Below are 12,931 nucleotides of genomic sequence, written 5' to 3'. Positions count from 1 at the left end.
GAGAACATTCTCAAAGTGCATGGCGGTGGTAGCGGCGCACCTGAGAAAGAACAAGGTGTTTGTCTACCCGTACCTGGACGATTGGTTGATCAAGGCCTCCTCCTTCTCAGAAGCGCAAGCTCACTTCCAGAAGACGTGCGTTCTACTGAACAAGCTGGGGTTGCACATCAACATGTCCAAGTCGGTCCCGACTCCGGTCCAGTGCATATACAGTACTTTGGAGCCTCCATCAATACGCTGTCAGCAAGCGTGTCTCCTTCGGAGAAGCGACGATTATCACTGCTACGGAAGGCTCAGGCTCTTCTGACCACTCCATCTACAACAGTGAGGACGGTGTCTTCTCTACTGGGATCGATGGCCTCGTGTATCTTCCTAACGCCTCATGCACGACTGCACATGAGACCGTTGCAAGAGTGCTTGGAGGACCAGTGGGATCAGAGGAAAGGATCTTGGGACGACAGGATACGACTGTCTCTGCAGGCCCTTCAGTCTCTGAAGTGGTGGTGTTCGGCGGAGAATAGGACATTCCCACTCAGACTATTGTGACGGACGCGTCTCTCCACGGTTGGGGGGCGCACTCCGGAGACTTACAGATTCAGGGGACGTGGTCAAAGACGGAGTCCACGTACCACATCATTTTCCTGGAACTCAGAGCTGTTCACTTGGCGCTGAACGCCTTTCTTCCGTCCTTCCAGACCAACTCCCTACTTGTACATACGGCCACTATGTATTACCTCAACAAGCAGGGGGGCTCGAGATCGCGCACCCTGTCGCAGGAAGCGCAGGCGATCTGGCACTGGCTTCTGGCTAGAGGACTGGCGATTACGGCTACCCATCTACCAGGTGTGCAGAATGTTCAGGCAGACGCACTGAGTAGAGTGATTCAGGAAATCCACGAATGGGTCATAAACGACGAAGTACTAGGAGAAGTCTTCGCAAGGTGGGGGACTCCAGACGAAGATCTGTTCGCCACCGCCGAAAGCAGCAAATGCCGAGACTTCGCCTCCAGGTACTACCAGCCGGGGACGCTGGGGAATGCGTTATGGATCAACTGGTCGAACAGCTTTCTGTACGCTTTTCCACCCATTCCCCTGATTCCGACGGTTCTCATCAAGCTGTCCCAGTCCAGGGCGCGGATGATACTGATTGCCCCGGACAGTGGTGGTTCACGGACCTGCTTCACCGGTCTCTCCTTCCTCACATGCGGCTGCCGTGCAGGCCGGACCTTCTCACGAAGTTCGGGGGGCAGATGTTGCACCCCAACCTCTCGTCTTTGAGTTTGGCAGCATGGCTCCTGAGATAGTGCAATATGGCCATTTGAATCTCCCTGCAGATTGTATGGACATACTGAAGGAGTCGAAGAGACCTTCCACTAGGACTTCTTATGCGTACAAGTAGAAGAGATTTTGTATCTGGTGCAAGTCCAAGAACTATGATCCGACGACATGTAAGGAAGATGTCATCCTTCCTTATCTTCTACAGTTGGCGCAGTCTGGCCTTAATGTCCATTCCATTAAGGTTCATCTCGCTGCACTGACTGCCTACAGGAAATGCCCTTCACAGACTTCCTTTTTCCAGATCCCTGTGATCAAAGACTTTCTGGAAGGTTTGAAGAAAGTGTTCCCTCCTGTCAGGCTTCCTTCGCCTTCATGGGAATTGAATGTGGTGCTGTCCAGATTGATGAAGGAGCCTTTTGAGCCTATTCATAAGGCTTCGTTGCAGCACCTGTCCTGGAAGGCGGCGTTCCTCGTGGCCATTACATCGGCCCGCAGGGTGAGTGAAATTCAGGCGTTGTGTTGCCAAGAACCTTGTACTGTATTTCATGCTGCTAAGGTTGTTATGCGTACTCACCCTAAATTTCTTCCCAAGGTTATTTCTGATTTTCATGTCAACCAGACCATAACTTTGCCTACGTTTTTTCAGAATTCTTCATCTCCAGCGGAACGGTCATTGCATTCCCTGGATGTTAGGAGAATGTGGAAATTTTATCTGGATAAAACCAAAGATATTCGTAGGTCAGACCAATTGTTTATTAATTATGGATCGGTCAGGACGGGTCTTGCGACCTCTAAGCAGTCTATCTCTAGCTGGATTGTGTCCTGCATACAGTTGTGTTACCAATAAGCTAATAAGACCTTAGGGGGTAAACCTAAGGCTCATTCCACCAGGGGCAAAGCTGCCACGACAGCTCTGCTCCGTAATGTTCCAATTGCAGAAATCTGCAAGGCGGCCACTTGGAAGTCGGTCCATACATTTGCTAAGCATTACTGCCTGGACACTGATGCCAGGACAGACGCTCAGGTTGGGCAGGCTTCGCTGCGAAATCTGTTCGCACAATAGTGGTGTTATTTCTCTCTTCTCCACCGCCGCTTTGGTGTGGGGATGGGCTTGCCATTCTATTCACTAGATTATGACTATACACAGAGATCCCCTACTACAGAATTAGTAGTTTCTGTCCTGTAACTCCAGTTCTGTAGTAGGGGTATCTCTGTTATAGTCATAAGCGCCCTCCCGCCTCCCCGGTGGAGAGAGATGTTCATGAAAGGAATGCTACAGGTCCGGCGTTTTACGCCTTCAAAAAGAACTGAAAGTAAGAGGGACCTGCTGTGCATTCTGGGATACTGGGAGAAGTTCCGGAAAGTTCTCTTAAAGGCACAGTATCCTATTTAAGCCACATAATGGCAGCCTATGTGGCTTGTCTGGCCATTCCTTTCTCTCTATCATTCCAGAGGGTGTTTGCTGTGAAAGCAGGGACAATCTGGACAGGCTTTGCTGTTTGTGTATTTTTTGGTGGAATTTCTAGTTGAAGTACTGGACAGTGTAGCCTATGGATATAGGCTGCATTATTTGTCTTTAAATTCTCTCTTAAGTGTCTTTGCAGTTCTGCAATTTTCTGACAATTTAAGAGATTATTTTTGATTGCCGGGGTCCTCGCACATGGGCGGGACTATTCACTAGATTATGACTATAACAGAGATACCCCTACTACAGAACTGGAGTTACAGGACAGAAACTACTCCTTCTTCAACTGCCAAGATCACTTTTAAAGTGATACTGTACATTAAGGACACAATGTATCAAGCTTTTTCTTGGAATTTTTCAAAGTGAGCAGCCCTCTGTGGAAATGTGTTAGAGGTACTATTTTTGCAGTTAATGGTATGTATCAGTATTTCTTAATTTGGCGTTGAAGGCATTTGTGCTTGCAATTGACCACCTTTTTTATGTATTTATTATTTTTAACAAAGTTCATTCTTTAAAATAAGTCCTGCAGTAATATAAAGTTTGCAAGCACAGACAATGTCCCATATGGCAGATGCAGACCTCTACCGTTTGCCTTTTTTTTCGCAGGACACCCATATTTCTTATCTTCCTCGGAATACCACCAGTCAGTGACATCTGCTTATAGTGTTTTTCCCCATTTGTTTTGAACAGCAAGTTATACCCCTCAGATATACGTGACTGTTGAAACGCAGAATCTTGCTGGAAAGGTGTCAGGCTATCTGCAACTTACCAATGTATGTATGCATGCAGGAGGGCTATTGAAAATGTACTCTGCGGTCCACGGGGTGCTTTGCACTATGTCTCGCTGCAGTCGGATTCACTTTTGCACCTGGTTTACCCTCCTCAGAGGTATTTTATGTTTCCCTGTAGAATTATATTCTCAAGATCATAAGAATTGTGTTGTACTTTATTTCATTTAAACTTTCTGTTTTAGGATTTTGCAATACACATTTGCTGGTGACATATTCATGGTGCCTGATGATCCATTGGGGAAACATGGACCAAATTTGCATGATTTTCTCCACCAGAAGCCTCCAATTCAACAGAGAAATTTTCTGCAGCCCCTTTGTCACCCTATTGAATTCCGGCATCCATGGTTACAGCACCAGCAGTTACAGCAGCCACGCTTTCAGCAGCAACGTTTTAGGTAAAACAACCTGTACGTTGATAGTTTTGCCATGGATGTTTTTTGTTCAGTGTTGTATGTTTGCACCCATTAGACACTGTAAACTTGTGGGTAGGAAAAAAGTACATTTTCTATATTTCTTCCAGCATTAGATGGTTAAGAGCTACACCTTGCATCTGAAAGCAGAATATCTGTGAACCCCGGACTGTAAATCATTGGCGAAAAAATTATAATTTAGTTAGAAGGAAGACAGCCAAAATGTAGGTAGCCTAAATTTTTAATGCTTGCAAAAAATGGCGTTTTCAGAAAATTGAAAAAAATGGTATTTGGCGGTGGAGATATCCATGTGCTAAATGTAAAATTAATTCTTACTGGATTGCATATTATGTGTTGAACACGTGGTTGCTTTGTGTCTTACACAGTTCCACTTTGTGTGTACAGTAGTACCTGATCGAGACTTCTAGCTTCAGATTTATTACGTTAGAATTATCCCCATGCAATAGTCTATATCTAGAAAAATGTAATGAGCATGAGCATGAGCTCCATAGGTGGCATCTCTCAGTTCCCAATGGCAGATGTGACATGCGCTGTGCCTATCTAGGCGCCACTCCAGTGTGCTAACGTCCGTTGATTTGCACCAATCAGCCCAGATCCAGAGAGAGCTACCCCTAGTCACTTTTGAACTGTCCTTTATATCTCCTTTTTTCCCCTTTTTTTTTTAGAAACTTCTCTCCTGTTGTGGCAGGGATGTTCACAAGGAAGGCTGGGTGCAAGCCCTGCAGCTCCCAGCACCGTCAAATGTTTGTGACTGACCCTCATCCAGTCTGCCTCTGATGCCTTGAGTGTGACCATGAGCCAAGACTTTCCCTTATTGTCGCACCATGCACCCAAAGGCCTTGACCGAGAGATCCCTGAAGCTTCATGCCACTCGACGTGCTACGGTCTCAATCTCTGTTGAGAGGAAGGTCCCGAAGCCTTCGAACTTTGTCTAAGTCATCCCACTCCAGTAAGTCCCACAAGAAGTAAGAGTAAGAAGTTAAAGAGATCTTTGACTTTACTCTGCCCATCAAAGTCATCTGACGAGTCAAGAGAGCATAGTCACTGGACTGTCCCAGCGCCTCCCCGAGTTTCTGGAGCCAGACTGAGAATTTTGAACCCATGCACCTCCTATTTGGGATCCAGTCCGCGCTAGAGTGCATTTGGACATCATAGGTTTGGGAAGGACCCCTACTGAACTCTGGGCCCTTCCAGCCCCTTATATCCATGGGTAGATCTGGACTGGCGCTGGTCGTACCACCTCGACCTACCCCGACACTGGTCCCGATACTCTTGGGTGGTGCTGCTCCATTCTCTTCACAGATGACGATACAGAGCTGGAGAGGCAGCACCTGATGCAGACTCCTGCACCGACTCGAGCTATACCCTCCAGACCGGATCCTGAACCATATTCCTTTGGGCTGGGAGTTGGGAAAGATTGGGAGGGGCCACTAGACACTGAAAAATACCAGCCCCTAGACCCCAACATGGACTGGTGTGAGGAATTGGCGGACACCAGAGGACTGAACACCTTCCCAGATACTGCCATGGTGTCTCCTCCTGTGGCTATGGATGAGGGAGCCTCTCTTGCTATGATGATAAGGGCATCTTGGACCTTAACCTGCCTTCAGTGGCAGTCAAGTCTAACGTCTTGACAGAGGTGTTTCAGCTGAGAGGTACCCCCTCAGAACCTCTTTCCCATTTAATGAAGCCCTTATGGACGTCCTGCTATGGGCCTGGTCCAAGCTTTGCACAGAGATCTCCTGTGACTAGGACAATTGCCTGCTGCCATCGCCTACTACGGGGGACCCCAGTTTATTCACAACACTTTACCCCAGAGAACTTGATGGTCCAAGCCTCGACTTTGTGTGAATCTTGGTACATTCCCTACTACCCCACTGGGTATGGGATCCAAGAGACTGGACACCTTAGGAAAGAAAGGATTTTCTTCCGCCAGCTGGTACTGCGTTCCATGAACACTGAATACCTTTTACTCCCATGAACTTTAGGATTCGGTTGCGTAGGTGCTTCTGATGGTCCCGGAGGAGGCCTGGATCATACTCTCCCAAGCTATGGCGGACAGGAGAGATGCAGCTCAGTTCACGATCCGATGTGGCCTGGATATGACAGACTTGCTAGGAAGAGCAGTTTTGTCTGTGACCTTACTCTCCACACCTGGTTGAGGGCGACTGGCTTTTCTGGGGATGTCAAAACTCTGCTTCGGAACATGTCCTTTGATGGCTCCAGTCTCTTCCAAAACGAGGCAGACTTGGTGCTGGATCACTTTAAGAATAGCAGAGCTACAGCCAGATCCATGGCCCTTTCTATAGCCCCAGCCACCCTGAGTCCACCGCTTGAGGCCATGGAAGAGGATTTCAGCTGCTTTTTTACCCACCCTGCCACCATGGCATATAAGGTCCCCTGCATTTGCCTAGCTGAGGGCACTGTACCCTTAGACCCTGTTGGTCAGGCTTCTAGAGGTCTAGCCAGACCTCCCCCCCCCCCCCCCCCCCCCCAAACAGCTGCAGCCTCAAAACCTTATTAGTTTGCCCTCCTACCATCACGGGCAACCAATTGGAGGCATCACTTGCACCACTTGAGGTCGATAACATGAGTTCGCCAGATTGTCCGAAGGGGCTACTCCCTCCACTTCATGACTATTCCTCCACCCATGCCGCACTCTTGCGACCGGCTTATAATGGCCCATCTCTCCTTATTCCGCAAGGAAGTGACAACTCTCTTGGCCAAGGGGGCCTTGGAGAGGGCGCTGATGCTAGAAGTAGGTTGTGGTTGTTATTTTCCACTGCTTTAAGGTGGCCATGATGGCCACTTGGAGCTGAAGTATGGTGGTGGACACATGCACGACAATCCGGAGCGGCGGTTCGCCGCACTAAAAACCCACCAAAAGTACAAATACTGCAATCTGAATGTCTGAGGCACTCGCAGCACTCAACATCGCCTTTTCAAATAATTAGTGCGCCGAGAAACGAACCAAAACACTATTGAGCAACCAAGAGCTAGGATGGCACCTGGAGGATATTGAGCCTTCACCCGGAGATCGTATAATGGAAGCTGTGATTCCGCGGGATCCAGACTCAAAAGTGGCGCTGTCTGACTACCTGTCGGGCCCCCATCTCCATTCCAAGGTACAGCACTACCGATTGACGCCCTGCCGGTGAAGAAGGCCCTCTTGGAGTACCTGCCTGCCCGCCACGAGGCAGACTCCGCTGGTAGGAGAGGGGCCCGCGTACTGGGTCTGCAGCCTTTCCTCTGCAGAGAACTCCTGGGAGACCGTGGCTTCGGCAAGAGACTCTGCGTACCCTGAACCTGGGTTATATACCCTGCGGAGCTGCGTTTACCCAGCAAACACCCTCCTGAATGCGTTGGGGACTAATGTTTCTGAGCTTAAAGTGCATCTGGAGACTTGAATATCCAACAGTATAGAACACTTGCGACCAAAAGCAGGCCTAAAGAACGGCGCAGATCCTCACCAAATATCGTGACCACGGACGCGTCCTGGGGGGCCTGGACCCACATCTTCTGGCTGTGTAGGGGTGGAGTGAAGATGCAATGATAGATCAGTGAAATATTGGGTGCGTAGATTTAAACCACAGAGAAGATGGCAGCAGGCTCTCTTGTTCAGATGACTGTGCCCTGCGCCCCACACAAACCAGCGCTGATGGGGCCCTTTGATGTCTTGGCTGATACAGGGCACACTGAAGCGAGCCCCCCACACCCCTCTGCTTTTACCTCCTGCCAACACTCCAAATATCAATCAAGAGGTCTTGTCGACAACCGTGAGGCTTAACAGATGACCTTGGGCACCACCCCTGCAGGCGTGTGAAAACTGGAACCCTAGGGGAATGGTGCAAAAAGAACCCCGGCAGAGAAAAGTGACATTTTAAGCATTTTAAGCACTCAAGGCGGAACACTATTGGTTCCTGTGGCGCCCAGGGTCCCCCACCACTGGGACTCCGGAAAATGGGACATTCTGCACACTTTGAAACTGTCCCTTCCACCTCTTCCCTCACCACTGCTGACCTTGGGGCGAGCCGGAGGACGAAGCTGACGGCGCTTCCCAGTAACACTTGGCTTTCTATGGAACTACGGCGATGCCCTCTGGGCGGAAGCCACAACTGTCTACCGCGGAGCCCGAGCTACCTTGGCCGATGCTTGGTGGAGCTGTCCTATGCAGCTATAGAGGAGTCTGCCTCTGGTTCACCCCCTCGGCCACCACCTACCCAGCCGGACACAGGTCATTTTTTTCCTCGTCCATCCCCCCCCAGTATGTTTCCTTCCCTCCCCTGCCTCCTCCTTCCATGATTCTTTGGCTGCCTCCCCTTTTCTAGCCCTGCTTGGAAGTCAACTACCTATATTGTTTTTTTGTATGTTACTGTGTTGGGCTTGGCCCTTTTTGCAGTGTCATCCCTGAACTTTTTGCCTTCCTCTCGGTTTTGTTCTGACCTGTTGTTGGCTGTTTTATGACTCTGGGCACCGCTGCTGATCAGTGTTAAAGTGCATATGCTCTCCCTATTGTAAGTTGATGTATGATTTGATTTGATTTTACATCTTGTAAAGCACAGCGTATGCCCACGGGCGTCTTGGCTAATGTATGGATTAGTGATTCCATGATTGGCTTGTTTGGTTTACTTGTCAGATCCTAGTACAGTGCACTGAGTGTGCCGAGGGCTTGTAAATCCAAATGCCGCAAGTGGGCTTGCAGCACTGGTTGTGCCACCCACAGAAGCAGCCTTGTAAAATGTGTCTAATGTCTGCCATTGCAGAGCCTGTGTGCAGTCTGGTACAGCCATGCTGACTGGGCAAGTGCACCCACTTGCCCGTCCCTAAACCTTCCCTTTTCTTCATATCATACACCCCTATGGTAGGCCCCAGGGCAGGATGCATTGTAAGTATAAGGTAGGACATGTCCTAATGGTGAATTACAGCCATTTTCGTTTTTCACTATTGCAAGGCTACCTGTTCTCCATAGGCCAGAATGGGCAGTTAGATTATTACATTTTATAATCCTAACTGACTCGGGGGACATGGTAGAAACGAGAGTTTAGTATGCCTGAACTCAGAATGATAAAATACATCTTTTAGTGAAGTTAATTTTAACATTCTGTGTTTGAAAATACCACTTTTAGAAAGTAGGTATTTTCTGGTCTATCCAAGCCTGCCTCTTCTAGGTTGTGTATTCCTTGTCTGGAGTTTGAGTGACAGGGGCTGGGGATTCCAGGAGACAGGATGAGTCAGTCCAGTGGTGAATAGAGAGATCTGCATCTAGATGGGAGGGAGGAGTTGCACCTGGGACCTGAATAGGTCTGTGCCTACCTTCCACAATGCCAGCTCCTCCCCATGTGGTGTCTGATGTCTCTGCCCTGCACGGTAAAAGGAAAGAAGGAGTCATGTAAACAGAGTGCTCCAGAACTGGTTTGGACTAGGCAAAGGCCCCTCTGCCCTCAGAGGACAAAGGATTTTGGGGTATACGTATTGGAACCCTGATCCCAAGAATTTAAATCACTATTGGACTACAAGAAGAAACCTTTGCTGAGGAGAGGAACCTGAGGAAACTGAGGAGAGACTATCCCTAAGCTGAAGTGCTGCTTGGGGGATTGGCCTGCAGTGGTTGCCTGACTGCCAAAGAAAGGAGAAAGGACTTTCTGTGAACTTTATTCACCTTGTGAAGGATCTCCAAGGGCTTGAGAAAAGAGCTTGCCTCCTGCTGAAGTCTCCGGGACAACAGACTTCAACCTCCAGCTCCCCAGAGTTCTTTGGACGTGCCTGCTGCTGTTTTGGGCCTTCTGAGGGACTGTGTGTCGCAAGGAGCTGAAAGCATGACTCAAGAGGAAGAAGCGTGTTGCTGCTACTGCCGTCGTATCATCCCTATTTGTCACAAGTGCTTACCTGTGCCAACTAGAGACCCCCAAATCTTAACACCTGCCAATTTGGGATAATGCTATTGGCTTCTTCTAGTCTACCCCTCCTATGGTCCCCCACACCCCTCCCTACGCATATTTTCACATACACTCAGGTCGGTTGTGTCTGTCTTTCACTGCTTTGCTCCCCCTGAAGTGGCTTAAGGCGATGCCAGATGAAACGGGATAAGTCTGCATGAGTCTGTTGGATCCAACCCTGTGAGGGCCGGAGGGGAAGGGTCTGGAAGATGTACAAATTTTGAGGCAGTATAGTCATTTTAGTAGCTGCAATCGTGCCTAACCAGGACATTGTGCAATGTTTCCACCTGTTTAGTTCCTTTCAAATGCGAGTTCGGAGATCAGAGTAATTAATGTCAGAGGTGGCCTGGATGGTAGGGGCGAGCTGATCACTAAGTATGGGATTGCGGCCGTCGCCCACTGCGTCTGGTGTTACTCCTGGAGGTGAGTGAGGGTGTGCGAAGAGAGGGAGATAATAAGGGCCAAGGATTTGTCCATATTGATTTTTAATCCCGATTCCTGAGCAAAGCTGTACAATTCGATTCAAAGGGGAGCTCAGAGCTGTGATTGGCTCCGACAGATTGCAGGATGTAGTCTGCGTAAATGCTTATGGTGTGGGTATCCCTCCCCCACTCCCACTCCCCCCGCCCCCCAAATTTAATCCCAGTTATAAGAGGGTGCCGTCGGACCCCTAGTGCTAAAGGCTCCATATAGAGCGCAAAGAGGAGGGGCGATGGGGCATCCCTGTCTAGTGCCCCTCCCAATGAGGAAACGAGAAGAGGTGTGTCCGTTAACTTGGACCGTCACCATAGGCGACCGGTAGCAGTTAAGGATCGGAGTGCGAAGTTTCTCACCGAAGCCAGCGGCCAATAAGACCATCTCCAGATAAGGACAGTGCACCCTATCGAAGGCCTTCACTGCATCGATGGCCAGAAACATACACTCGCCTTGGGTGGGGGACGGTTTTTCTATCAAGTGTAAGATGCGCTTAGTGTTGTCACAGATCTGTCTCTGTGGGATGAAACTGGCCTGATCAGGCTCGAAGTGCTCTGCCAGTTGGGCTATATAGGGCGCCAGTCGGGCCACCAAAATGCTAGTGTATAATTAAAGATCTATGTTGAGCAGGGATATAGGCCTATACCCGCTGCATGCTGTTGTGTCCTTTCCTGGTTTTGGAATAAAGACTATTGCCGCCTCGAACATCTCTCCTGGGATCGCTCCGGTATGCTCAAATGTGTTGAACAGTCCTGCCAGAATGGGGGCCAATTGTTTGCAGAAGGTATTATAGAAGTCGGCCATATAGCCGTCTGGGCCAGGTGATTTGCCTACTTTAAGACTGGAGATCGCGGAAATAACTTCCTTCCTGTATAGCCCTATCTAGGTAGTCAGCTTGCGCTTGAGACAAGGAAGGGTCTCCCGAGTAAATGTCCGCGTAGAAGTCACAAAACACTTCAGCTATAACTGCGTCGTCGGACACAGACTCGCCCCCCGGTGTCCGGATGATCTGGACCCCTTGTGTCTGTACGGGCTTACGCAGCTTATTGGCTCGGGATGGCTGCATCTGTACCCCCCCCCCCCCCCCCCTGTGTAGTAGGAGTGGCGAAGCCTATGGCCTGCAAATTCGGCCCTGTCTGGGTCCAGGGCAGCAAGTTGCTTCCTTTCCACACAGAGCTGGCGCCACGCACAAGAAGCACCTGTACTTTGGTGTAGCTGCTCAAGCTCCAAAACCCTCTGAGTTAGTTCCGCTATCTTGCGGTCTCTCTCCTGATTGTGGGCTAAGGAGATCGCTATAAAGTCCCCTCTGAGGACCGCCTTTAATGCTGCCCATTGAGTCACCAGAGAAGTGTCGGAATTAGCGTTAAGGGTGATATAATCTGTGATGGCTTTCTGAATTGGAGTAATCACTGGTGGGAGATGTAGCATTGTGTCACGCAGGCACCAGTGTCTGTGAGGGAGCTGTGAATGCGGGAGCCGAAAGGTAGCTAGAACTGGGGAGTGGTCCAGAAGGGAGGACGTCAAAATATCAGTGTCTAGTGCGTGGGTCTGGAGGGATGAGGAGCAAATGAAATAATACAATCACGCGTAAGTCTTGTGGGCCCCTGAATAGAAAGCGTAACGGCGGGCGAGCGTGTGGGTGGAAGTGGCGCCAGAGGTCGGACAGGCCTAGGTCGTGAAGTAGTGTTCGCCCCGTGGCGTGAGAACCCCTGCCTGGGTCGTCCTTTGACAGGAATGGTCCAGCTCATTATCAAAAACAATGTTGAGAGCCCCACCCCTCCCCCAGTAGTAAAGGTCTGTACAAGGCCATTATCTGCTTCCCAAAAAGCCTTGAGGAGGAACTTAATCTGCCCTTCATTGGGTGCGTATATAGATCCTATAACATGAGTCATCCCCCTAGCATGAACTGGTATGTGAGTAAGCGACCCCTAATTTCCACTTCCTTCTGTAGGACCCTCCCGGAAAAAGAACGAGATACCAGAATTGCCACCCATGCCAATTTTGAGGTGTTAGAGGAGAACAGCTGTGTTGCAAATTCCCTAGACCTCTATCTGTGGTGATCCTTGGAAAGAAGGTGGGTCTCCTGGGGTAAACCTATGTCTGCCTGTGAATATTCTAGGTAGTGGAGGACAGCTCTGCGTTTGATTGGATTGTTCAAGCGCCTCCCGTTAAGGGTGAGGATTGCAAGGGAGTCGTATGTAATCTGAGAACTAGAGTCATGGCAGGATGTGGTGTACATTGCTGGCTATAACAGACATCCGGAAACCCAAAGGCATTTGAGTAAACATGAGCCGACCAGTAAGTCATGAGGCAAACTCTCAAAAGGGCAACCAGGGAAGGTGGACGAGAGAATCCAAACCCAACAACAAAACCCAAAAACTTGTCCTCAAGATAACTGTCTCTACTAAGAGTGAGGAGACAAAAAACTGGGGGAAAAACAAGTTCCAAGAACAATGTCCGCCATCCCAGGGTAACCGGGAGGTAGTCAGGTGGGGGCTCTCAGGGTGACCAAGTGGAGGGGTCCGGTGCCCCCCGCTGGGATTCAGAGATCCGCAAT

At 49.5% G+C, this 12,931-nt stretch overlaps 1 protein-coding gene across 5 annotated transcripts in view; it reads left to right on the top strand.

Moving 5' to 3' along the window:
* Positions 1-12,931, top strand: part of N4BP1 (NEDD4 binding protein 1) — a 178,208-nt gene that overhangs the window by 92,523 nt on the left and 72,754 nt on the right. For 3 of the 5 annotated variants that reach the window (XM_078670540.1, XM_078670539.1, XM_078670541.1), the window contains exon 6: positions 3,716-3,928. In XM_078670540.1, coding sequence (XP_078526666.1) covers positions 3,716-3,928 — 213 coding nt within the window. Of the gene's footprint in view, positions 1-3,715; positions 3,941-12,931 lie in introns of all 5 variants that reach the window. The other 2 variants (XM_078670542.1, XM_078670543.1) reach the window with 1 other exon arrangement.

This window comes from Lissotriton helveticus, chromosome 12 (genome assembly GCF_964261635.1).
Source record: "Lissotriton helveticus chromosome 12, aLisHel1.1, whole genome shotgun sequence".
Taxonomy (NCBI): Eukaryota; Metazoa; Chordata; class Amphibia; order Caudata; family Salamandridae; genus Lissotriton; species Lissotriton helveticus.
This window is presented reverse-complemented; position numbering and strand designations above follow the sequence as displayed.